At 55.2% G+C, this 26,511-nt stretch overlaps 2 protein-coding genes across 7 annotated transcripts in view; one reads left to right on the top strand and one right to left on the bottom strand.

Annotated features, from left to right (window-relative positions):
• Window positions 1–24,568, top strand: FAM163B (family with sequence similarity 163 member B). Its single transcript, XM_075439400.1, has 3 exons — window positions 1–324; window positions 21,756–21,871; window positions 22,064–24,568. Exons 2-3 carry the CDS (start codon window positions 21,779–21,781, stop codon window positions 22,451–22,453), a joined length of 483 nt encoding a protein of 160 aa, XP_075295515.1. The 5' UTR covers window positions 1–324; window positions 21,756–21,778; the 3' UTR covers window positions 22,454–24,568.
• Window positions 24,569–25,149: 581 nt separating this feature from the next.
• The window catches only part of ADAMTSL2 (ADAMTS like 2), a 28,794-nt gene continuing 27,432 nt past the window's right edge, over window positions 25,150–26,511 (bottom strand). For all 6 annotated transcript variants that reach the window (XM_075439427.1, XM_075439430.1, XM_075439428.1 and 3 more), the window contains one exon: window positions 25,150–25,961. In XM_075439427.1, coding sequence (XP_075295542.1) covers window positions 25,843–25,961 — 119 coding nt within the window. In that variant the 3' untranslated portion in view covers window positions 25,150–25,842. The remainder of the gene's footprint in view (window positions 25,962–26,511) is intronic.

Raw genomic sequence — 26,511 nt, 5'->3', positions numbered from 1 at the left:
CGGCGGCGCTGGGTGCGGGGCGGGGAGGGAGCGCTCCCCCGCAGAGCCCTGCTGCGGGCCCGGCCATGTGCCGAGCGGGTCTCTGCTGCCGGCTCGCCTGCTCCGCGCCGTCAGCTGCCCGCCGCCTGTTTATTCTGATTTTTTAATCCTTTTTTTCTTTTTTTTTCCTTTTTTTCCTTTTTTCTTTTTTTTCTTTTTTTTTCTTTTTTCTTTTTTTTTTTTTTTTTCCTTTTTTTTAATTTTTGCATTGATGCTTTCCGAGCTGGAGACTCCGGGAGACGCGGTCCTCACCTGAGCGATCCGGCCCCCTTCCCCCGTTCGGAGGTAAGCGCGGTGCGGGGCGCGGCGTGGGGAGCGGGCACCGGCGCGGAGGCTCCGCCGCGGGCGGACGGACCGACCACCACCCCCCCCCCAGCAGTGCCCGGGCTCCTTCTCCCCGTCCTTCGCGACGCTGGGGGTCTTTTGCGGTGCTTTTTTCCCCCCTGTTTACCCCTTTCTCCATCCCCCCGCCCTCCTCCCGGTGCACCCTGAAGCGCCTTTCAGCCGCGGTGGGGTTGCTGCTCCGGGGGGACCCGCAGCTCACCCCCGGGGGAACCCTGCAAGGAGGCGAGCGTAGCCCCGCTGCGAGAGTTGGGGCTGGGAAGGGGTTTGGAGAGGGGAGGCAGAGCGAACAGGGAGGTGGAGAACTGCACAGCATCGGCTCCCCGATAGCCTGTCTCCGGGGGACTGGTCAAGTCCCACCGCCTTGGACCAGGGTGAAAAATAGCGGCGTGCTCCAGGCTGGGTTTTTCCTGGCCCCACAGCATCCGCAGTTTCGAAGCCATGCCTGTGCAGGAGGTCTCGAAAGCATCTCTAGGGTGGGGTGGGAAAGCTGCCCCCATCCCCTGCCCCACGTGGGTGCATGTGTCGTGCCCTGTTCTGCGCCGGGGACAGCTCGTCCTGCTTTGCACCCTCAGCGTGGGGCTGGAGCTGGCCTCCCTCGGCAGCCGCTCTGGGCCATCTCGCCTGGAGCCATGTGTCTAGGACAAGGGGTTGTTCCTATCTCGTGTCCTGGCCCGACGGACGCAGGAACCCCCCACTCCATCCCGATGAGTTTGCAGAGACCACCCCAGCCCCAGGCTAGGCAGCACACCAGCTCGCTGGCTCACACGCTGCCAGGGAGCTGTGATGGAGAGGAATCCAGAGGTGAACGCGAGGAAGGTGATGGCATAATTATCTGTGGGTTGTTTTTGTCACTATTTCATTAATACAGCAGCCGTCTAGGTCTGTGCTCTCAGAAGCACGTGGACGTTGCTCGATACGTTAAAGGTAGTCTGCAGGCTTGGGGGGGCTGTGGGAGGGGGGGAGAAATCCCCCAGGGGAAGATGGCTTTTCATTTCCCCACATTGACTGGTTTCAGACAGGATTATTTATATTTGACATAACAGATCACCAAACTTGGAAGGTAGTGGGGGTGTGCTCGTACTCATTAAGGTAGACAGTTTTCTGACAGAATAAATTAAAGGTAAGAGAAGACTGCACTTTGAGGTTCAACAGATTGTCTTCTAGCCTAAAATGAGCAGTGAAATCAGCATAAAACCTAGATGGTAAAGTCATGCGCTTCAGTCTGTCGTGATGGATGGCTGTCATTTTAGGAAGCCTGGCAGATGTCCCAATGTTTAGAGTGCAGGCAGTGCTCTGGAGTGACCTCGTTTGAGCAAAAGCACCCAGTAGGATGGGGTTTCGTAGTGATCATATCTTGTCTTCACTGAGTAAGCATCTGAATTATAATGCTGTTAAGGGCAAATAGTTTGTGTAAATTGTGCATGAACTCGGTGCCTGAACGATGCGCACACCTGTATTTGGGCGGCTGCCCCGTTGCGATGGCATCTGAGTAACAGCAGGTTGTTTGCAACCTTTTATGGTTGGTTTTCATCTAGTCTGAAACGAGCAGAAAGATGCATTAGGGCTGTCAGTTGGTGAAAAGAGATTTCAAACACCTGAAAGACCGTGCAGCTGTAATTAGAACTGTAACCTCCTTCCCCTGCGTGTCAGGAGTTCTGTGCAGAACGATGACAGGACCTCTTAGGGAATGGTGCTGGTGTTCAGTAGATAGAAAGAACTTCAACAAAATCCCCCGCTGTTGATTTCTCACCCCTCAATGCATTGATTCTCACTTACGGAGGATGTGGAGAAGTGAGGGGAGAGGAAGGAAGCAGCACTTGTTCCTTTCTGGTTTATTGTCAGTGAACACAGATTATAGATACAGGCAGTTCTTAAAGATCTGCGCGTACCTGAGCACAAAGGGGTTGCAGAACGTTACCAGTGCTGTGGTTACTGGCTGTATCTCCGCCGTGTTTCTCTTTGCTTTCCAGCAAAGCCTGGTAGATCAGTCTAGCTGCCACGTCTCCTCCTGATCCTGTTTCATTGCAACTGTGGCGGTCCCCACACCCTCACATAGGTGACACGGGTGTCAAGCCTGAAGGTTTGGTCTCACGGGCTTTGCAAGCTAAGGAGAACATGTTCAGAAGCGGCTGAGTGACAGAGGACCCACTCACTGTCAGTGGCATATTGACCCAAGTCTTTCTAAAGGTATTCCCATGTCTGAAGTTGAAGAACACCTGCAGAGCCTATAATCACACCTAAGCACCCCCCTTAGGATCCTTGAAAAGTTTTGCTGGAGGCCAGATACAAAGAGGTGAAGGTACTTAATGCCCTTGGGCATTGTGTGCAGCCCAGAGAGCTCAGCCGCGTCCTCGCAGGCTGAAGAATTCTGTGCCCCTGACCTTTGGGCACATCAGGGTATGTCCTTGGTGCCCACCACATGCGTCAGCGAGGCGTTTTGCTGCTGGCCAAGCTGTAGGGTATTTACGTAACTCGGAGCTGTTCGTTTGGCTGTGCAGCACCTAGCTGTATTAGTGCTGGTGTAAGAAATGGGGATAACTCAGAACCTGCTCACTCGTCGTGTGCTGGTACCTGGCTGTCGTGTTGTCATGGATATGGATAAGGACATGGCCAGTGGAGAGGTGCTTGTTGCTGGCAGGGCTGCCGCAGCCACGGCTTGTGATGCAAGTTGTCGCATTGAAGAAGAGCAGGGAAGGGATGGAAGAGAGGTGGCAGGTGTTGGGGTTGAATGTGCAACTCATTCCCGTTCTAATTTACTCTTCTTCCCAGGTCATCGTCTGTTACCTCCTTCTCTCCTCATGATCTAATTTATTACACTAGGCAGGACTGGTTCACCCTTTGCCTGAGAAAAAATCACATATTCGAGCACCACAGATTGGCAGAGGGATGACAGTTATGTTGGGTGATGGACTCTGACCCTCTTCAGACCTTCCAGCTGCGTTCAGATCACAGCTGAGGCCGACCCAGACAAGGCTGGGACCTCAGGGACCTGCGATCACTGCGAGAACAGCCCTGGGCAGAGGTCAGCTGGAAAGGCTGGGGAACCAAATTAAGTGTCATAATAACATTTTGGAGCATCGTTGAACCCATTTCACCCTGGAAAGCTTAATAACAGCCATGACCAGTTCAGGGCACCAGAGGGAGGAGCTGGCTCCCACCAACTGTGTGGTTCTCGAGGTGGCTGTGTCAGAGGCAGCGCAAAGTGGGGACGGGAGCAGAGCTGATTTAGGCCAAAGTCTAAACACTGGTGATTTTGTCCCCTCCTGGGTGGCTGGGAGTACGGATTTCTCACGGGAGTCGGGGGGGCAGCTGTGTCTGCTGCAGCCTGGGATGCCGTCGGGAGATGCTGGCATCTCCCTGGGTGTGCACTGGTGCTCTTCGTGGCAGGCCATGGAGTGGAGACAAGAGATGAATCAGGGGCTGAGGGAGTTTTGCTTCCCCTCTCACTTCAGACAGAGTTTTATTTTGCTTGTTGAAACAATAACCTGTGATGGGTTAGAGGTGGTGTTCGGCTTCATTCAGAGCCATGGCATAAGATGGGTTGACACCCATCTTTCCCCAAGTTTGCTGGGCCATGAGGGCAGCTCAGCCCCTCCTCGCTGTCTCCAACGCTCCTCTCCCCATCTCTTACCTCCAGGACAAAAGCAGCGACACACCACCCAGCGCGGCGGTTTCTGAGCTTGCCGAGCTTTGCTTGGCAGCAGCGCTGATTTTCTGCCCAGCTGGGAAGCACGTGCCGCTTGCGCCTGCCCATGAGCTACAGGGAGGGATGCAGCTCCCGCGCGGGGCCGAGCTGGAGGTGCACGCAGCTCTGCCGCCCTAGGAAACATCGCTATCTCCACAGCTTTTATCAAAGAGATGGAATCTTGTCACATTCGCTATGCAACAATATCTGACATTACCCAAGCAATTTGCCCTTGGTGTGTTTCCAGAAATAGTTAGGCCTATGGTAGACACGGGTGACATCTGGATGCATTACTGTTGAGTTCAGAAACGTTCAGTAAACAAGACAGGATCTATTGTTTAAAGGTTATTTCAAAAGACTCCTAGTGAGTTATCTGTCTGTGCAATGGGGAGAGCCTTAATGGCACTGGGATAATTGCCTTTTTCTGAAGGACATTTTAGAGGCAAGTTACCAGAAACCCAAAAGCAAGTCTCAGCCCGTCCTCGCCAGGCCAGGGACCTGATCCAACCTGAAAACACGAGTTTTTCTCTTTATTTCAGTGCTGGTTGTATCAAGCCTGGGCAGTGTGCGTCTGGCTGTGGGAAGAGCAGGCTGGGGAGCACAGATGGGGGATGCAGGGGAGACCACCAGCAGCTCAACACTAAAAAAGAGCCTCAGATCAGCATAATAAGGCAGTAGTGTTCACACCAGCAGGGAGGGTGAGAGAAAGAGTCCTCCCCGAGGCTCTGAAAAGAAAATAAATGTCATTAGCAGCGGATAAGGCAACCGCCTCTGAGCACCTGAGACGAGGGTGGGAGGCTCTGCAGGGAGGGGGGGGCTGGCAGGGTCTGCCAGCGCTCGGGGGGCTCGGCGAGGCCGCTGCAGGGAACACTCTGCAGCCCACGCCTTTATTCATCGTGTCCCTGTTTAGTTCATAGCCTCCTTATAATAAAAAAGAAAACGAAAGAAAAAGAAGGGCAAGTGAATTTTTGGCAAAAGCGAAGTGGCAGCCATCATCCCCTTCCCTGGCCCAGGTGACAAGGGTGCTGCTCACGTGTGGCAGAAGGGAAGAGATGTGGCTTCGCTGTCACTCCCAGCAGCCTTACATCTGCATGCACTCCGGGCAGAAATCGCTCCTGGCTTCTTCCCTTGGCCCCAGGGCAAACAGAATTAATTCTCACCATTAATTTCATGCACCTCAGAGAGCCGTGACGGGGAAGAAATCACGTTTCGCTCTCCCACGTCAGTCTTTCTGTTTTGTCACTGATTTTCTCTGAGAGGAGGTCCGGGGGAGCGAGATCGGGGGGTGCCCACGGAGCCCTAGAGCTGACCGGAGCCCTCTGCCCGTAGCGGGACCATCCCGTCCCGGGCGCTGGCTCCAGCCCTCCTCTGCCGCATCTGGAGCTGCCGTGAGGCTGTGTCAGCGCTGCGGAGGAGCCCTGGCAGCGGGTGCCGGCGTAGAGCTGTTGTTCAGAGCTGCTCAGAGCCCACACAGCCCAGCCTGTCGCTCCTGGTCTGCCTGCTCCCTGCTGCCCGTCTGCTGGTGCTCCAGCCCTGCCCTCCTGCAGCTCCGTCACTGAGGTATCAGTTATGAAAACCCAGGTGGTGAGACAACCATCAGAAGCTGCCAGCCTGAAAAACAGGCTTTGGTGAAAAAGCTTGTAGTCTTTTTTTTTTTTTAATTCATAGAATCATAGAATGGTTTGGGTTGGAAGGGACCTTAAAGATCATCTGGTTCCAACCCCCCTGGCATGAGCAGGGGCATCTTCCACCAGCCCAGGTTGCTCAGAGCTCCATCCAACCTGGCCTTGAACACTTTCAGGGAGGGGGCAGCCACAGCTTCTCTGGGTAACAGAGAAATTGCCACTAAACTCCAGCTTAGGCTCTTCCAAGGTTGGCCTCCCTTGCGCAGGGGTTGAAGGAGATGATCTTCTCCCTAGGCGGGGGATGAAGCCCTCTGCGCTGCCAGCTTTAGGTACGGCTTTCAGGCCACGCTGTGGCTTTTCTCTAGGTACAAGTTCATCACAGGGTCTGAGCCACAGAAGCTCATAAGCTCATTATATCGGGGGAATTGCAAGCGGTGGGCGCACCACGCAGCTGGGATTTCCTTCATTTCTGCTGGAGGGGACTCTGAGCAAGCTGGGAGGAATAGTCCTTTGTGGTTTCATTTTTTCCTGTGCAGAGCAGTCCCTTGTGCCTGAAAATCTAGGCTGGACCATCATGGACAGAAGTGGCCTCTTCTAGCACTGCCTGTTCTCCTTGTACCTGCGGAGCTGGCATCAGTCGAAGCCAGACTGTCGCTTTGCTCGCTGAGAGTTTCGGGCTGTGCGAGGTTAAAGGGGAAAACACATCAGCATTAATGAAAGGGAAGTGGCTGCCTGCGGAAGGATAAATATCCAGCTTGGTGGGTGATGTGGCTGCTTTGAAACCCTCTGGGGATCGCTGCAGCCTGGTGAGGGGTTCAGAAGTAGTCATCTCCCCCGACCTCTCCCCGGCTCGGGGCACGTCAGCTGAAGCGGATCAAAATGGCTCGAGATTCAAAGACCCAGAAGCCAGCACTGATCACAGCAGAGAGATGTCTCGGACTTCGTTGTGAACGACGACACACGGGCTCCGTCGATGCGGGTGTTTGCTGCGATGGTGCGGGAGCGTGCCTGGAGACCGAGGGAGGTCACAGCCAAGCGCCAGAGGAGTCCCCAGAGCTGCGTGACGGCATGCAAATCGCAGCTTTGCTGAAACATCCACTTACAGGCACCGTTTCCTGTGAGAAAAATAACTTACCTGCAAATAGCTTCGAGCATTTTTATTCCTAATATTCAATTTCACGCCTTGGAGTGATTTGTTTTTTTCCCTAGGAAATAATATAGTGTTTTCTGAGTGGAATCCCAGCACAGAGCTCCTGTTCTGAAGCCCACGCTTGCTTCCCCATTTAAGCAGAGTGTGTTGCTTGGGCTTTGCTGTGCAGGTTGCATCTGGATCCCCTTTGCTCTCAGCCTGCATTTGTTTGAAGACCTGTCGTGGGTCTGCCTGCCTGAGCTTTGGCAAACCACTAACTCGGTCCTTATCTGTTGCCTGCCTCCATAGCTAGATTACAGCTTGTGCAGCGAGGCTCTCCGGAACCGGGGTCTGCCTGCATTGCCCCTGCAGGCAGTGATGCTCCTGCTTCCTCCTGGTTTCCCACCCTGGCAACTGCAGAATGATAGCGTGCACGTTGTCACTCTTTAGTTGTCATAACATATGTGAGTTACGCAGCAAGACATGATGCCTTTTGTGGCAATCTAAGCTAAACTCCCCCCCGGGGAGAAAATACAGTATTGAGGCTTCCAGAAGCTCTGTTCTGAGCCAGGGCTGCGGGAGAGTGGCCTAGGGAATGCATGGCCTCGCTGCCAGGCATCTCTCCCTGTCTCCCTCTGCAAGCCGGCGGAGCAGGGATTTACAGGGATGCAGTTTATAAGGCTCTCCTGCGGAGGCAAAAGGAGGTGTCTTGGTTTGATTGGTGTTGCCTGCTGGGTAGCTAAGCCCTGGAAAGATTAGTGGTGGAACTTGGGAAAAATAGCCGTGCTGAGAGAGTGGGAGTGGAGTTGGGAGGGGGACGGGTAAGAAGTGTTGGTATGGGTTTGCTGTTGGGCGAATTTTGTGTTCTTATTGTTATATTACACAAAGGGGGAGCTGGGGGAATAATTCAAACATGTGTCTGTCCCGTGGGTTTCCTTTGCGACTCCTTTCCTTGTGCAAACAGGGACGGGGCAAAGAGCTGCGTGGTTCGGCTGCTGCCCGTGGCCGCAGCTCTCCCGAGAGCGTGCCCTGGCAGGGAGCGGGGCCGGACCCCCTTTCCCACCCACAGTGCTCCAAAACCGTTTCTCGAACCCCTCCAGCTGTCACCAAAGCGATTTTCTTACTGATTACGCTGGAGCCGAAGACGGACCTGGCGAAGGGCAGCTCCGGTCTGCAGCGCCGGGTGCTGGCACCACTGGGCTCGCTCCGGCTCGGGCAGAAGCTCCCAGGGTGTTTGGCACCTTGGGGACATCAAACCCCTGTGCCCAGTGCTGGGCGGTGGGAAGTGCTGGAGGGGGCTGCCGTGCAGGGCACGGCAGAGCAGAGGAACAGGGCAGGCTGAGCTGCAGCCGGGGTCTCACCCGGGGGCTTCACAGCGGCTTCGACCCCGGTTAGTGAGCGGAAGGATCCTGGCTGTTCTTGCAGCAGGGGGCCGGTGCTGTCCCCTCTGCCTGGCTCTGGGTCTGACGTCCGGTGAGATACAGGCAAGCAAAATATTTATGCAATTAATATTAGAGCGTTCCAGCTTGCTTTTTCTGGTTTGCAACAGTTTAGCATTAGTGTCTTCTCAAGAGTTATTCCTGATTCTCACGGTAGCCCGTGGGAGCAGATTCAGCCCACAGAAAGTGGGGTTTTCTTGGTTGCACATATTTTGCCTTGTGTTTCTGGCATCACATCTTTGTTTTTGTTGTATTTTTAAAGAAAACAACATAGGTTATAGAAAACACAAGACTGTCATACCAGTTTCTGAGAAACCGAGCGCTGATCTTACTTGCTTTCTTGATACCTTTGTAAATATTATGTTATATGTTGAATGTTAGGGTTGGCAGACAAGGGGTTGGTCTTTAAAAGACTGTCTGACTTGATGGGTAGTAAATATAAAGCATGAATATTGGTGGGCTATGGCAGTAGTATGGACTGCAGAGGATTAGAGTTGCCCAACCTCAGGAATGCGTAACACCGGCATGCTATTCCTGTAGCCAGTGCTTGGGTTTTGCTCAAAAAGAGATTTCCAAAGATGAATACGGATGAGAACATTTGCAGGAACCTGAGAAGAAGTGGTGCTTTGTTTGATAGGAGTGCTAACATTGCCACGTAACGCAAATATCACAATCTTGTGCGATTTCATGTTCAACCAAGCAGCAGCAGAACTGAAGCATCCTGTGATCGCAGCAGAAATTCCTGGGCTCCACGCGCTGCCCGGTCTCTCCGCTGTCAAGCCCCGGAGCAGTGGCAGCCAGGTTGCAGGGTGTTTTATTAAACAGGCCCGTGGCTGGAACGAATGTATTGCCGATTCCCAGAGGAGAACTGTGGTTGGTTTAACCTTGCGAGGGGCATCTCCTGCAGGCAGAGCTCCATCACGAGCCGGGCGCCGGCGTTTTGATGGGCTCTGGTCTGCTGCCCAGGCACAGGGCAGTGAAGACGCTCACATTTAGATGTCAGGGTTTTGTAAGACTTAAACTTCCCTGTTAAGCAGGTTTATGCATGGTTCAGCGCTGAGGCGTGCTGTTGATGAAGTGCTCGTCGTGGGACCACAGCGTCAGCGTGGCCAGGGTGATGGCTGCGTAGCTCAGACATCAGCGTAGGTTCAATGAAAGGTTTTGCTACTTTGGTTACGGGTTCCCAGTTCATCACCGCTGCAAGGTTAGCTCTGGGGCAGAAGGTGTTATTTAACGGTACGGTGTACCTACTCCCCAACGAGTTCAAGCAAACGTGCTGGAGCGAAGGGAGCTTACTCACCACGCAGGTGAAGAAAGGTGGAACTCAGCTGAGATGGGGAGTGTGGAGCGGGGCAGCGCTGGGGTGTGCGTCTCCTCCTGCTCTCCAGCGTGGATGGAGGTATTTCTGCGGGCACGTCCCGGGGGGGTTACATGGTCTGACCCCCCCCTGGGGCTGCGGGAAGCACAGCTCTTCTCACAGCAAGTACAGCTGCGGCTGGGACCCCGGCCCCTCCGCCCTTCAGCGAGGCCACGGAAGGGCTCAAACGCTCCGTGGTGATTCAGAAGGCTGCTCTAAGGCTTGGCGTTGAAAGAGAAGCTGCTTGGCATGTTCTGGTCCTTTGAGGTGTTGCGAGTGAGGCATCATTTAAGCGAGGAAAGCAGAAACTGCAGCCTACTCGGGAAGATGCCGGCGTCGATGTGCTGCAGACACGAGGAGGTGGGGAGAGCAGAGCCTGACGCGTGCCGGCATCGGACGCCAGCAGAAGCGGTGGGAGCACCCTGCCCCGCCAGCCTCGCCTGGCTCAGTTTCCCGTGCCGTTCGGTGCCAGCAGTAGCCTTGTTTTGGCTCCTGGGGATGGCGAGAAGATGGCAGAGCATGCGTGCAGGGAGCACGAACCACTGCATCGCTCTCAAGGGCCTTGCTCGCATCGAGGAGTCATTTCAAAGACGGGGGCTGCATCGTCCTAATGCTGACGCTAGGCAAAAAGATCCATCACGTGTGTTTTGATTTCTGAAGGATGCTGTCCCGGGGAACAGTCGATATTTCGAACATTTGATCCCAGCAGCTCTAAGCCCACATGCTATTGAGTAGAGCAATTTGTGTGAAGGCTTTTTTCTGTTCCTTTATTCACCTAATGATGGTTTTCAGCTGAGCTGTATGAATTACTATATCTTTTCCGCTTTTTTGCTTATGATTTTGTTGTTGTGAGGTTCTTTTCCCTCTGAGTTAAATCTTTCTCTCTCTTACCTCCCAGGATAAGCTGTAACAGATTTAAGGTGGGGAAAAAAGGAAAATTTACTGGAACCGGTTCAGTGTAAGTTGCCAGGAATCTGAAAATTACCCTCTCAGACAGGTCTGTGTTAATTCCCCTGATGCAGCGATGATAAATCCTTATTAAAAGGGATAACATAGGGAGGTTTTACTGTCTGTAGGAAAACTCCTGGTCACAAGCAACAAGGAAACCCATTGCCCTCTTGTTCGTGCTCAGAGCAGTTTGCAAATGCGCGTGCCCTTTCCCTGAGCCACGGTGCCGACACCAGCCCGAAGAACGCGACGTTACGTTGTACAAGGCTCGGACACGAAGCAAGGCAAGCCCTGCATCCCCAGGTCCTGGGGACAGTGACTCTACGTTGGCAGCAGCACTAAATCTCTGCAGATTCACTGCTTGTTCCGGCTCGCCGGCTCCCTGGAAGTCCAGCCCTGGGAGCAGCACGCAGAGAGTGATTTAAATGAAGGGGGTTTTGGCCTCTGACCACATCAAGCAGCGTGAAGGCGTGTGTCATGCTCGCCAGGCTGATGACAGGGGGGTGTGAGGGCTCCTTCCCTCCCCACCTGCAAATGCAGCTCGTGCCCCATACAAGCAATGGGTCAGGCAGGGCAGGGAGCGCGGTGCTCGTGGCAGCCTCACGTGCCAGACCTGAACATTTATGCATTATTTCCAGAATCACTGAGATCTCTCTGCTCTTCACTTTATTCATGCACCATGCCACCTTGCTGGGCTGGAGTGGGAAAAACACGCTGCTTGCTTCTCGTTACGCGGGCTGAACCCGAGCCTTTGCCACAGCAATGTAAAGCTGTAGCTATGGAAACTCCCTACCCTTTTTTATGACTTTTATTTTTTTTTTAAGGCAAGAACGTATATCTCTTTGGAGATCCCAGCTGGAGCTGCTGGTGCCTGAGCGGTTGTTCAGGCAGCCCCGAGGGCTCATCCCTGGGAGGTGCTGGGTTGTCGCATCCATCACCCAAGGAGCCACCCGGTGTCACGCAGCAGCAGGAGCTGGAAGCACAGACCCAGGTCATGCCGCAGGGATTCGGTGTCACAAGGGCAGAGGAGCGGGGACTGATGAGGAATAACTGGGTTGCATGGAGAGCCAGAGCCCAGGGCAGCTCAGGAACTGGCGTGTGACAGCGTGGTGCTGGGGGGACAGCGGGGGGCTGCTGGAGGTGGCACTGGTGAGGGGTGAGGACAGGGGGGTGCTGGTCTCCCTCCTGCCCCTTACTCCAGCTGGATGGAGGGTGGTTCCTGGAGCTCTCGGGTGTTTAATGAGCACCAAGGAGACGGTGCTGCTGCCTCCACCCCAGCCTGGGTCCATGAATCCCGAGCAAAGGAGAGTGAGTTGTGCAGCTCACAAAGACTTTAATCTGCCGAGGATCTTCCCATCCCGTGGAGCTGTGTTCAGACCTCTTGGCTATGCAAAGCTGTTGGATTTATTGCTTACTGGAAACGCACACTGTACGTGTCCTTCCTTCCCCAGCCCCTGATTGATGGCTCATCTGCATCTCCGGATCGATGGCTCGTCTGCGTCTCCGGTCGTTTGCAGGGGCCGCTGGGTGAGGTGTGGGGACTCATCCTTCCCAGCCACCAGCGCAGGGGGTGGAGGGAGACTGGAGCTGATCCCAGCTTGCTGCTTACCCAGTGCCTGTCCTTGGGGAAGCCACATTAGTCTGGAAATGGGCTGATATTTGGTAGCAGCCTAGCTTCAAAAGCAGAGCCTAAACCAGCCCAGCACTCGGTTTCCCTGTCTGTAAAATGGGTATTGGCGTAGAGATGCTTTCCCTCTCGGGCAAGGTGCTGCCTCGTTTGCCAGAGCCAGGGAGGAGCAGCAGAGCCAGAGGCCCTGGGCTGGGCAGGGGCTTTAGCTCAGATGCTGCACAAAGTCTGAATGTGCAGCGGGGGCCGGCTGCTGGCTGCATCGGCTCCTGCTCTCCACGGTGCCATGCAGGGGGCTGCGGGGCTGCCTGAGGCAAAAGCTGAAAGGTGCAAACACGAGCTTTGAAGCACGTAGTGTTTCTAATAGCACAGGGCTGAATCCCAGCAGGGCTGACTCGGTCCATCTCCCCCAGGCCAGTTGCTGCAATGTCTTCCCCTAAGAAGGAGGCTCCGTGCAGGTGCCAACAAATCCCCGGAGCTACAGCAGCCGCTGCTGGGAGGGCCACCATGGGAGCTGCCACCCCGGCTGCTTTGCATGGCCATCGGAGGGTACCAAGACCTCCCTCTCCCTCTGCATGGTGTCCCTGGCCTGTAAGACCCCCTGTCCCCAGGACCCTCGTGGATGGGAGTGCCGGACACATCCCAGCTGCCGTGCCAGTGCCCCTGGGGCCAGGAGGCAGCTCCAGCTCCCAGACAGGGCTGTAACCTGCCGAGAGCTCCGCCGGAGACTCTGCCAGTCCCTTCCCACCTGCATGCCCCAGCAGTCCGCTCTGAGCAATGAAACCCTGCTCTCGAGGCATTTGCCAGAAAATCAGGTGTAAGCTGTTGGTGCCAGGCACCGGGTGCCACGGGGCTCCCCTGGCTGCGTCGCGCTCTCGGGGCAGCAACGACCGGTTTTCAACCTGAAGACCTTTCAAAATCCAGGTGAACGGAGCAAATCTGGAAAGACTTGCTCTTTCAGAAGGACAAATTCCCCTTTTTTTCACCTTTGATGCATCATTTCAGCAGTGTTTTCTGGAAATTAAGGCTTTTCGATCTTTCTGCTGGTGCGCCAGCAGACTCTGCCTTGCTGGGGGGCTGCAGTGAGCTCCCCGTGGGGCGGTGATGGAGAGGGGGCAATGCCTGCTTGGTGAATGGCAGGAAAAACTACTGATCAGGAGTGAGATTTAGTGTTAGCTCTCACTAAGCTAACCCAAGCTTTTTCAGGTTGGCCAGGGGACATTTCCAGCCTGCAAAACAGCCCTGCTTGAAGTCTCTGGGGCGGGTGGGTGCTCCCCACCCTCTGACTTATTTCCCTCTCAGCAGTGATTGCAGTAGCTTATCTCAAGCTGCTAATACCAAAACCTGCTCTCTCTGATGCTAATATCTCAGGCTGACTAAACCATAATTCAAGAGGCGATTAAATGATGCAGGGTGGAAAGACAGCCTGTCTTTCTTTTTTCTTTTTTTTTTTTTTTTGAAGGAGTTTAGGCTGCTTATGTGTGCTTGGGATTATGGCCTGCTTTCCAGCTGATGTATGGAAATAATTCCTGGTACTTAAGCAGAGTGTTTGGGCAGTGGAAGGTGGGACTGGGGAGGGTAAAACCCTGTGGTGTGGTTCGACAGTGGCTTCCAAACCCTGCCAGAGACTGGCTGGCCGTGAGCCCCTGCTGCGGCAGATCGCTGTGCATGGGGTCAGACCCGGAGGCGAGTCCATCACGTCTGCGCCGGTTCCTTCCTTGGGCCTGGTTTTTGGGTTTACCTCTCCTGGCCTGATGCGAGTATAGGGCTGGTGTGCAGGGATGCACTGCTGGGCAGCGCCGAGTCGCTAGCATCCCTGTCGATACCGATAGCATCCCTGTCGATACCGATAGCATCCCTGTCGATACCAATAACATCCCTGTCAATCCTTTTTCGGATGTGGCTCTACAATTTTACAGAGGATCAGAAGGGCAGAGCAGGGTGAACACAACCTGCTTTATTCCAGGCAACGCTGAAGTGTCTGCAGACACCTTCCCTGGTCCCTTTGGGACAGACATAGCAGCACCTTTGTGACGGCCCCAGAGGCACTGGAAGGGGATGTTCCCAAGGGCACCATCCAGGTAATTCAGCATTTTCCCCTGTCCTTCCCCAGCGGCACCACTGTGCTCCGTTTAGCATCTGCAGTCATTTAAATTCATGCCTGGATTTGTGCTTAGTAAGCCTCAATGCCGCTTTGATGAGCTGTGCAAATATTATTTTTCATTAGGCGTGATCTGGTTGTATTAAATGACATTATTGCCTCATTATTGCCGAGCACATATTCCCTCTCGCGCGCTGCTGGGGCAGGCATCCCCTGGATCGATGCTTTGAAGGCAGCCTGCTCAAGTGTGCTGAAAATTCAGACAGCTCACGAAGTGCCAGTCTCGGTTTTAAAAACCAATAGTGGTAATTGGAAGGGGATCCCTAATTGTCGCCTGAGCTTCTGCTTTTTTCGAGCTTCAGGAGAACCTGAAATGAGGAGCGGCTGTTGCTGTAGGATGTGTGTCCCGGATAGCCGGGGCCCCCTTCGCTGGGTTTCGGAGCTCTCATGCGGTACAGCCTGGCTGCTCTGGCAGGGACACCTGCAGGGCTGCGGCAGCGGTGTGTCCTCAGCAGGTGGAAAAAACTTCTACAACGTATCGGAAAAGCAGCGGCTTTTCTAGGAGTTACTAAGCTGCCATGCAATATTTAGCAAAACACTTTGGATTATAAAATTCTGGGTTTTAATGATCTGTAATATCGTTATTACGTATTGTTATATCAGATGATAATAAGAGTAGAGAGAAGGAGCAGGTCACTGTGACGTTTAACTGTCCCCATTCCCATCGGCACCACGCCAACAGCACTAGGGGAGCGTTTCAGATTGGAAAGGGCTGAGCTGAGAACGGGCGCAGAGGAGAGGAGCCGTCCCCAGCGCCTCCAGTCCCCTGGGGGAGTTTATTGTGGGTTATGGTTGATGCAAATACGGGGCATAGATCCCCATATCAGCCCGATGTTCATCTTGCGTTAGCCTGATGTAACTTCACTCTCGCTGCCAGGGCACTAAAACCAGCATGAGAGAGCACCAGGCCGGTGCCCGCGGGTGCAGAGGGCTCTCTCACAGCCCAGCTCTCATCACTTTTCCATGGCCATGGCGCTGTCTTCCTGCCTCCCAGGCATCCCGTGAGCCCTGGTCCCTGGCAGAGCCTGCCCCATGCTGCGGTCCCAGCCCTGCCCAAGCTGCCCTGTGCAGCGCGGAAGCTGGAGCTGGCCGGGATCCTGTTCTGCAGAGCTCAGCACTATTCCAGCAATGTCCTATCTGCTGAATAATTTATCAGGCACCGTGTATAGATTGCCTTTGAAATGTGTTGTTTCTAATCTGGACATCAGTGGGAGGTGAAATATCGGGGTCTGTCCCAGCGGGCAGGAGGGCTGGGGGGTGCCTTGGTGGTGGGGGAGGCCGATGGGAGGAGGGAGCTACTGGGATCTCCGAGCCATCTCCAGCACCCAGGAGGACCCGTCTGCTATGGATCAGTCTGGGAAATTGTGAGCAGCATTCTCCAAACAGGGGACAGCAGGGAGTTAGGTACCCTCTGCTCATAAAATGTTCAAAAGAAACTTGGAGTATGGGGTGCCTGGAGATACAGAGGGGTCCCACATGGGAAGAATTTGGGCTAAGATGGGGAAGCATTGATTGATGAGACATGTCTCAGCTTGTCTTTGTGTTGAGGAGCGCTCAGATGGCCTTGTCAAAGCGATGGGTCCGCAGGCACCGAGCCCCCATCCGCCCACCCTCGGTCCAGCCTGGCTGTTTAAATCCCTGCTGCTTGCGCAGAGCATCAGCCCCGGGGCCGGGAGCGCTGCCGTCAGGAGGAAGAGTGAGAAAGCAAACAAAAGTGATGCAGGCTTTCTGCTTGAAGTGTTTTTCGTATGGAAAGCCGCGTTCTGCGCCTGTGTTTCTGGCAGCTGCCCTGTCCGCTGGCTCCATCAGTGCAAAGTCTTCTGCTGGCACACTGCCCGGCTGTTCCTAGCAGCCCGGCTCTTATTCATTGACTGGGTAGGATTACAGGAACTGGGGGAAATGCAGAAATAAGGCTGTGTTTGCCACCAAACTGTTTTTGGCTTCGAACTTATTTGCTGCTTTCCCACCTCCCAGGGTGGTGGCTGCGGGCTGGGCAGTGGCTTTCCTTCACGCCGGTGCTCTCCGGGGTTTGCCCTTGGGCAGAGCCGTGGCACGGGGCGGGGGCAACGGGGGAGTGTAAGCCAGGCTCACCCTCAAACTTGGCAGCGTCAAGGGCATGGATCCAGTCTCCTCTGCCCTGGCCAGTTTATTATAGTGTGATTTCTTGTTCCTCTGGGCCAAGGTCCTTGGTCCCGAATGCTGCCTGCCCCCGGCTCCAGCAGCAGCAAGACCCAGCGGCTCAGGGAAGCGGCATCTCGGACAGCCGGCATCGCTCGCGTACTCTCCCGTTTCCCTGGCCTCCTGCTGAGCTCTTTGCCTTTCTTCTGAAGCATGACTTGGTCAGAGGCATCATGTCAGAGTTCATTGTGCATGGATGAGCTGGGAAATGGCCATGCTGCCCACCCAGGACAAGACCCACGGAGCTGGTGACCCTGCACCATGGAGGGTCAGACTCGTGCCCCTCCCCATACACAGCTGCTCAACTCCCAGTTTCCATGTAGGACTTAATCTTCCCAACCTGAACACCGCCCCGCGTTGAGGTCCCTCCCTTGGGTCTTCTCCCCAGAGTGACCCAAACAAGCTGACCCACCACCGACCATCACTCGTGATGCTCGAGCAGGGTCGGTGCTGGCAGCATGGGGACCCTGCCCGGGGGCCGTGCTGGCGTGCAGGGCCGCTCCCCCCTCGGAGGCCCTTCCCGGGTGCGGGAGGACACCCACGCAGGGTTCGGCGCAGGAACAGCTCGGCCAAGCACACAGCACGGCCAGGGATGTGCTAGCGCAGAGCAGAGCCAAGACAAGGCAGGATGGTGTTACTTCAGGACACGGCGCTGGCCTCCTCCACTCCCTGGGAAGGGTGGGGTGGGTTTTTTTTTTCTTTTTTTCTCTCCTTTTTCCATCTTGGCCATTTGGAAGCGCAGGGCAGAGCTGATCCCCGCTCCCCTCTGCACGTGTGAGACCACCGTTGTGACCAGCAGAAGGGCTAGGACGAAGGCCAGAGGTTCCACGCAGAAGGTCCATCAAGCGTGGGGTGTTTCTGGCTGTGTGTTTATTCCGGTGTGTTTATTGCGGTGGGGGTCTAAGCTCCTGCCTGCTTCAGGTGCTGGGGTACCAGGCGCAAACAACCCTGCCAGCACCCACGTCTGTGCTGCCAGTGGGTTCGTACCTAGCTTGGCCAGTTTGCTTAAATCTCCAGTTTCTGGAGTCAGGTGAATAAGGGCAATTCCCAACTTCCACGTTAAATAGAGGGCTGTGCTGCTTCTGGCTGCAGAGGAAGCAGGTCCCAGGGCTGCTGCGGGATGCAGGCAATGCTGTAGTAGGACGAGCCATGGGCTACAGCTCTTTGCAGGTAAGACAGGGTCTCCTTGTGCCGGCACAGTTTCAGTGGGACCAGCACTCCCTTTTTTTAGTGTTTGCCATGACAGCACTTTCAAGCTAGTGCAAAAGGCTTTGGAGTGACTGTGCTGCCCTGGGGATGGGATGGAATGGGATGGGATGGGATTGGTGGAAGCCCCATGCATTTAAAGGTCTAGCCTGAAGATTGATCTTAGCACCTGCAAGTCCTAGAAGCTGGCTTAACTGGGCACTTGAGGGTCTATTAAAGAAACCTTGGAGTGGTCTCCTTAGCAGTCTCCAGGTCTCCTTCTCCCACAGCTTCGGCAAGCAGGGTCAGGCCAGCCCACAGGTGCCGGCCGTGGCCAGAGCACTCCAGCACCTGGAGCTCAGCGTTTTGGAGCTGGGTGTTAGCTGGAGCCCTGGGATGGGCTGAGCTCAGCCGCCCCGGCTGCTCCGAAGCCTTCCTCCCACGCAGGCTCCCGAGGGACGCTGGCTGCGCAGCCGTCTGCCCGTCTCGCTCGCGGCGCTGGCCCGGGAGCGAGGTGCAGCTGTGAGCAGCCTCTCCCCGCACCGGGCACCCCTGGGAGTTCAGGGGCTGTATTCGAGATGCTGGGGGGGGGGGGGGATGACACTTGGGGTGATTTCTCATCCCCCCCTCTTCTATTTTCTTCATTGTCAAGTGCAATTCTGTGCTGTCCTGCACATGGTCATGGGAAGCGTCCCCAGACCACTCCAGCCCCCTAGGCTGGGCTGCAGCACCTCGGGAAGGTCCCTCAGTCCCTTGTGGCAGTGCCCAGGCGAAGCGGGGAGCAGAGGCTGGCACAGACCTGGCTCCTGGTGAGCAGCACGACCTCAAAGCCCACGTCCTCAGCCACGGCAGGGACGTGCAGGGGAGCTCGGCGTGGAAAGCAGCCACTGATCTGGGGCTGGAGCCGATGGGAGCTCTGCCTGTGTCTTCTCCAGGCTGCAAGGAACAGAAAAGGCCATTTGCTCACACCCTGGGACTTCCCAGCCACGGCAGGGCTGCAGGGATGGTGCCGCTGTAGCTGCAGCAATTCGGCAGAGGATGGTGTCTCAAACCAAACAGCTCATCCAGGAGCAGCCTGTAGCAACCACGCAGTGACGTGTCTTTGATTTGTTGCAGCCCGACCTGTCCTTTGCGCTCTGGGGAAGTAAAGCAGGGTGCTGGGCAAGGGGAGAGCGTTGCACCCAAGGTCCCGTCTGCCCGTGGTGACCCCGAGAGGCAGCATCCCTGTCCCCCTCCGCAGCGCTGGGGTCTGCTTTCCTCCAGCAAAGGGCTCCTGGGCTGGGGGCAGACAGCCTGTGCGGAGTGAACATCCCAGCGCAGCCCCTTCCCTGCTGTCTGGCAGTGATGCAGGACGTGCTGGGGGCTGGGTTTGGACGGGGCAGGGGGGCTGGGGGGGTTTCAGGCATCCTCGGGAGCTCCAAACATTACTGAGGGACGAGGAAGGAGCCAAGCAATGGTCTGCTGGGACCGTGTCTCTCGGTGCCTGCATTCCTAATACCAGGGCTCCTGCATACTTTCTCCTAGACCACAATGGAGCTGCAAAGCACTTCCTTTTACCAGGATATTTATTACTAAATATATGAATCTGGGAGCCTGTGGAGCGTGAAATTAGGAACAAATGTATAAAGGAGGTCTAGACAGGAATTGTTCTGCTTGTGGGCCTCCACATGCTCTGCTTTCCTCCCCCTTTGCACGCTGGGGAGTTTAATGCTTCCAGGTACGCAGCTTTAATCAGACAAGTATGTTATGGGAGGAAAAAAAAGAGCGAAATGCAAATGGTCTTGCTCTGGATGGAGTGGTGGCTGCGATGCCACGTCTGTCTGACAGTGACTGGACAGAAACCATGAAAATTGGCTCTGTGCAACCCTCACTGTCCCCCCGGGTTGGGTCGCTGTTTAATTAACGGGCAAGGAAGGCAGGGAGCCCTCCCCAGCTGAGCCCTGCCTGCCAGCTCTCATCTTGGGCTGGCAAGGAGCTTGCTAAGATGCTGATCCTCTCTGATGGATGCAGCAACCATCCCTCAGAGGCTTCGGGGCTGAGCTGGGGCTCCGTCGCAGCCCAATACTGCAAATGGGAGCAGCAAGGACTCACGGATGGGCATTTCCAGCCGGCTCTACCGGGCCAGCACACGCACCCACAGCACCCGGTGCAGCCCGAGGTCTGCAGCTGAGCGCCTCCATCCCTCTTTAAACAGGAACCAAAGTTTCTAAATCACTAATGCACTTTCTTGCAAAACCTTCCCCTGGCTGTGTTCCTCGCCCCTGAGCCTCCTCAGAGTATTTTGTCCGAGGAATGAGGGCAGGATTTGGCCCAGCGCTTGCCCCGCGGCCGCGTGGTGCGAGAAGGCATTCAGACATCGTTATAAATTACCTTCCCTCCTACAGCGCTGCTCAGCAGTAACATAAAATGTGATACTGCTTTATCCATTCAGCACTTACCCAACTTTAGCAGGACATTAAGCGCCTGAAAATATGCCACAGATTTATTTTCTTTGGAAGCGAGTTAAATCCCTGACAGATACGGTTGCTTTTCCTCGGGTGCTGAAGTAATTTGGGGCTGGGGTGGCTGGTTTTTTTGTTTTAACCTGATAGCGTGAGCTGGAGGCCAGCTTTGTTAAAACACTTGTAGAGTAGGTGGTCAGGGTACGATTTCTCTCTTAATTTGTGTTGCTTCTATTCCCAGCTTGCGGCACTAAAGTGCTGCTGGAGCTTTAGCTGCGGAGCGATGCTGGGGTTAGTGCCGCTGCCAGCAGGTGTGTGCAGGCAGGTACGCGTCTCCCCAGCATCCTTCCTGTGGGAAGGAGCTTGGTCTTATTCTGCGTGGGATGGAGAGAAATTTAAGCCCTCTCACGAGCTCTCGGGGCAGAGATGCTCAGAGCAAAACCCGTGCTGGCGTTGTGGGGCTCATGCGCTGTGCGTGGTGCACAGCATCTGCCTTCTGGGTGAGCCCAGCAGTGCCAGAAATAGGGACCTTCCACCACTGCTAGTTCTGTGTCAGGTTCCTCTAAGGGGCATTCCAGGGAGAGAAGGGTGCTGATGGGACCCTGAAATGCAAGCGTGGGGCCAGGCTGAGCCCTGGCATCTCCGTGATGTCCAGCGCACTGCATCCCAGCCACAACAGTTGCTGTAGTGGGAATGAACAGCTCGCCCGAGGCTCTCAGAAACATCATCCTGGGGTGCCCCCACTGCCCTCCCCAACTTTGGGGCTTGGTCATGGCAAAGGTGAGGGAATTGGTGCCTCCTGCAGCAGGCGGACACATAGACTCGTAGAATGGTTTGGACTGGAAGGGATCATATAGACCAGCTCTTTCCAACCCCCCTGCCCAGGATGCTCAGAGCCCCGTCCAACCTGGCCTTGAACCCTGCCAGGGAGGGGGCAGCCACAGCTTCTCTGGGCAACCTGGGCCAAGGCCTCACCATGCTCAGAGTAAAGAATTTGTTACCTCAAATCTAAATCCACCCTCTTTCAGTTTAAAACCATTACCCCTTGTCCTATCACTACCCCAGCTCACTGCTCAGGGAGGGGAGAGCGCCCGTCCCTGCAGTCATTAAAGGCTCACTTAGCAGCTCCAGTTATTCCAAATGAAAATACCACGTTGTTTTCATGGGGAAAATGGATTATAGGCTCAGAGAAAAACACGTACAGTTCAGAAATCCTTACTGCAAAGCTCGTTCTCCCATCAGTGAAGCTCCCTGCCACCAGGCAGGAGCCAGGAGGGTGCCCTGGGTGCCCCAGGCTCTGGCCATAAGCCCGATGTGACCCCAAAGCTGCTGCTCACTAAACCTCTCACCCACTGCATGAAGATTTTATCCCCCTGCACCTGCAAGGTGGCATTTGGGGGGGGACGCGTACACCCTGACACCTTTCACAGGCACCCGGTGCCACGATCTGGCCTGATCCTGCCCACCACCTCCCACAGAGCCCTCCCAGTTTCTAGCCCCTTGCAAATGGGGGTGAGCTGAGGGTTTGGGGCTCTGCAGCCCAGCGCACACCCAGCACCCACCGCACCCTGTCACCCCCTGCGCTCGCTTTTGCAGGCTGTTAATGGAGAAGAGGGCGGATGACAGCCGGGACCGTGGTCATCACAGGCGGAATATTAGCGACTGTCATTTTGCTTTGTATCATCGCCGTCCTCTGCTACTGTAGGCTCCAGGTAAGGCTGGGGGATGTGGCCCCAAAGGGTGCTGCGATGGAGAGGGCAGCCCGGTGTCCCCCTGCCTGCCCATCCCCAGGGCTGGCACGCCCGGAGCAGCCCCTCGGTGACCGGGTGGGTGGTTTGGAGTGACAGGGTGGGCGGTTTGGGATGCTGGCTGAGCCAAGGCCCCGCGGGGCCATCCCGTTTCAGTACTACTGCTGCAAGAAGGATGAGTCCGAGGAGGATGAGGAGGAGCCCGACTTCGCCGTGCACTCCCACATCCCGCCGCTCCACTGCAACCGCAACGTAGTGCTGACCAACGGCCCGTCCCTCTACGCCTCATCGCCCTTCGGCAAGAAGCCGGCACCAAGCCGGCCCGGCTGCCCCAGCTGCGGGCCATACGAGCCCCCCACCTTCTTCCTGCAGGAGCCCCCCGAGGAGCTGCACAACGGGGGTGACCGGGTGAGCTACAAGACGGTGAGCCAGGAGGATCTGGACCTGCCGGTGAGCGTGGCCAACCTGCAGGCACTCAACCCCAACCGGCTCTCGGCCATGCGGGAAGCCTTCTCCCGCAGCCGCAGCATAAGCACCGATGTGTGAGGCGCTGGCTGCCCGCCCAGCCCGGAGCATCACATCGCACCTCGCCGCGGCTTTGAACGGCACGGAGAACGTTTGGAAATTCATGGAAGCGTTTTGAAAAAGACAGAAGAAAAAAAGAATTGAATGTATTTCTGCGTTCCGTCGGCAGAGATGTGCTAAATGGCAATGTAAAGGGGTAGCAAAAAAATAGTCAAAAGGAGAGCAAGGGGGAGGACGGTTGCAGCTGGGATGCAAGGTTTTCTAGTGCTGCACTGCGTTTTGTTTTCTTTTGTAAACAGGATTTTGATATTGTGCATCCTTTTATACAGAGTAGACACCCCCTTCTCGACATCTGGCTGGAGCACCGAGTGATGACGAGCAAGTGATGGGGCACAGGGCTGGCTGCAAAATGGTTCGTGCTGCAAGTCAGCGGGCGTCTGCTGCCGTGTCGTGGGGACACGCTGCAGCCCACGGCTCCTGGCCCTAGTTTGCACACACACATGCACGCAGACATCCCACCCCACGGTCCCACAGCAAAGCAGGGCCGCTGTTGCCCACCCTTCTGCCACCCCCTCCTGCACCGCTCCGTGCTGCAGCCGTGCGTGCGTGTGTGCACAGCCCTGCCCGATTCCCAGGCTGTCTCACCCCTCAAGCTGGTCATTCGTTCCCACATGACAGGCGCGATCCCCTCGGGGTTAGGATGGCCGGTGGGTGCACAGCCTGTCCCTGCCCCTGGAGCCCCCGGAGCAGCCCCCTTGGCATCCCCCGATGGAGATGGGCTGGGGGCGGGGAGGGGTTTGCAAACGCACTGCATTGCCTGCCTATGGAAAAAAAAACCACACAGCACAATTTTGGATGGAGGAATACACCCGCAGCCACCTGCTCGAAATAATCAGCATCCCTGGTCCAAATAATGCCACGCACGACTTCTGAGTGAGGGCTGGGCAAGCAGGAGTGTGACCGTGTATGTGCCCACCCCCCCCCCCCCGCATGCCCATTCTTACATGTATTTTTGACTTTTTTAAAAAAATAATTAAAAAAAAAAAAAAAAGATACACTTTCTTCCCATCCAGGAATGTGTCAAAACACTTTAGATATAGGCAAAGCCACCTCTTTTACGTTTTCCTCTGTGCCGTTTCCCACGGCCGGGCAGCCTGGCTGGGGCTGCGGCACCGGCTCTGCCCCCAGCTCCACCAGCACCCTGGGTCCGGCCAGGGCTGCGTGGCAGAGCAGCAGGCACAGAGCTGGGCCTCGACCGAGTCCCTCTGCGCTAAACAAGCTGCAAAGGAGCCGTTTGGTCAACTGAGGGCTTTGGGAGGAGGAACCGCTTGTTGCAGCCATGCCTGCGTGGGGACTCTGATGCTCTGGTTTCTCCTGGCTGTTGCGATTCCTCCCCTCCGACCTCGCAACGCTCACCGTTTGGCTGACAGAACACCTTCCTCCTCCTGGATTGTGCGTTATTCAGGTGACAAGCATCGCGCTGGACCCGGGGCCGGCTGGCTCAGCCGCAGCGGAGGATGGACTGGCTGCGAAGAGACTCGAATGGCCTCAGCGCTCGGCTCCAGGTCAGCTTTCCTTTTTAACGATGTGATGGGAAGAAGCCGCTTCGGCCCCATCGGCTCACAAATGCTGTTTGCAGCCCAGCTGGATATTTTACTTGTAACTGCGAGGGCTTTTAATTCCACAGGAGATCTTTTGAAATACAAGTCAGTCTTTGCAAACGAGTATCTTTGACTTTCTCGGGGGGGGGGGTCTGTTTGGGGCGGGGGGGGCTGGGATTGGTTTCGTACATGTTTAATATTCTGGGCTTGGTCCCTGCAGTGCCGCATCCCGGGAGCACGATGCCTCTGCTCCGGAGGACGGCAGCCACTGCAACCATGCTCCTGTGTACAGTTCTCACCGGGGTCTGTTTCCACTCATCGAGCCCTCCCCTTCTTTGCATCTCTTGTGACCGTACTTCTCTCGCCAGCCTTCCTTTCTTCTCTTCCTTTTTTCTTTTTCATTTTTCCTTCCCATGTAGCTTGGAAACTAAGCAAAGGGTTGGCTTACACTAACCTTCACCTGGTGATTTGTTGTACAGGACTTGGGGGGGGGAAACAAAAAAACAAACCAACAAAAAAAAATAAACTACTTTGCCATGGGTTGTGAGGCTGAGTTTTTTGTCCCTGCGTCTTCAAACACAGGGTGTTGTCTGCAAAGCTTTCACACAGGTGGAGGAGTTGCCTTGTTCTGGGGGGAGCAACGTGGCAGTGCCTGGGGTGCACACACTGGTGGGGGGGGGAGGATGCTGAAGAGCCTTTTACCAGCCCTGGCAAGTCGTGCCTGCAGAAACACGGAGGCGTAACCCCCCTTGGGAGCACGGCAAGGCCCTCTTCTTCCTGGCACCGCATCAAACCTCTTCCCTCACAAGCTCCCGAGAAGCCCCAGGGTTGCAGCTCCTACAGGCACACAAGTAACCCCAAAGGGCCCCTAACGCCGAGCAACCATCCCAAAAATCCCCCCCCTCCCCCGCTGCCGGGACATCTCCTTGCTTCACCCACACCGCAGCCGCGATTCCCTGACTTGGAGGTGCTCTGCTCCCCTCCAGGCACCCACAAGTTCATAGCCCCAGTTCCAGGGCAAACACCTACTACAAACTGGAGAATAAAACAAGATACCACCATAAATATGACAACTTTATTAAAATATACATATGAGTACAAATTAATGATTATATGGATAAAGTTCACTGTCTGTAAACAAATATATTAAAAAAGAGCACATCTTTTTTGTGATATAAAGTGCAGTTATGTTTCCATATTATATACAATATGTCAGCATTATGGGGGGGTGTAAGGACTATGGAACTAATATTTGATTATAAGATAAAATTTTCTGAAAAAGTATACATCTACATATTACAAAAAAGGGCTTGGGCTTGAGTTCATTTAGCAAACGAAAATCAGCTTCCCACCACATTAAATGCAGCTAACGAGAGTGCAGGTCTCGGGGATAAATGAGGGGAGAGGCACTAATCCCCTTTGCGAAGGAAACTTGGACTTCGCAGAGTTCACCCCTTCCCATCGTCAACCCCAGTCTTGCACAAAGGAAAGAACCCAAAGGACAAGACCTTGTGAAATACGTGCATGAGTCTGCGGTTTGGGGGAATCAAATATACACGACGTTATGTACAGCTCTGATAATGGGGGCTACCAATGTACAGCGGTAACGGCTTTGCCACCGAGCCGTGCCAGCACCCTTCCTCTACACGGAAGAGGGACGAGGAGAGTAGTTCTGCATTGGGGGGGGAACAAAAAAAAAAACACCCCACCCCAAAAGCATCCTTAACACCAGTCTGTGGGATGTATAACGCTTACTAAATGGTATATGGAGCCCTTGCTAAGGGAGGTGCAGGGCAGGGGTGCTGGGCACTAGGAGTGGGGTGCGCGGCAGGAGCGGCAGCAGGCTTTGCTGTAGTACCAGTGACTGCACAGGTTGACTTTGATGGCCAAAGCGCAGTTGGTTCCTGCCTGGTCCTGGCAGCTGTCATCTAGGGGAGGGAAGGCAACAGGCACCGATACGGAAAAGAAAAAGAAAATAAACCATTGCAAGCCCACGAGCTCATTTCCCCCCCCGTCTACAGCCCGCCCTCAACACCACAGGCTGTGCAACACGTCACCCCGGCTGCGATTGCCACCTCCCTGGCAGCGCACCCCATGGAAACACTATGGAGCTTCTCCATAAATATCATCGTCAACCTAAGCAAAGGCGCAAGAAGGTTGACCTGTTTCATCACACCTGGCCCGGGGAGCCTTATTTAGTCCCAGCCCCAAAACTCAAGCTCTTCCCTGCAAAACAGAGCTGCCCAGGGATTGCTGGAGCCACCAAGGGAGCCTGGCTCCAAGCTGCCCCCCAGCCAAGGGCCTCCCGTGGTAGGGCACAGGGTGACCTCAACACGCAATTTCTGCTCCAAAAAGGCTGTGTGAGAAAGGGAACAGGAATCCAGCAGCGTTACGTTACAGCAGGAGCTTGGGGCAAGTGAGCTGCTGGAGAGAGGGAGGAGGGCAGAAACCTCTACTATAACGCTCTCCCAGCTCCCT

This window comes from Opisthocomus hoazin, chromosome 19, assembly GCF_030867145.1.
Source record: "Opisthocomus hoazin isolate bOpiHoa1 chromosome 19, bOpiHoa1.hap1, whole genome shotgun sequence".
NCBI lineage: Eukaryota > Metazoa > Chordata > Aves > Opisthocomiformes > Opisthocomidae > Opisthocomus > Opisthocomus hoazin.
This window is presented reverse-complemented; position numbering and strand designations above follow the sequence as displayed.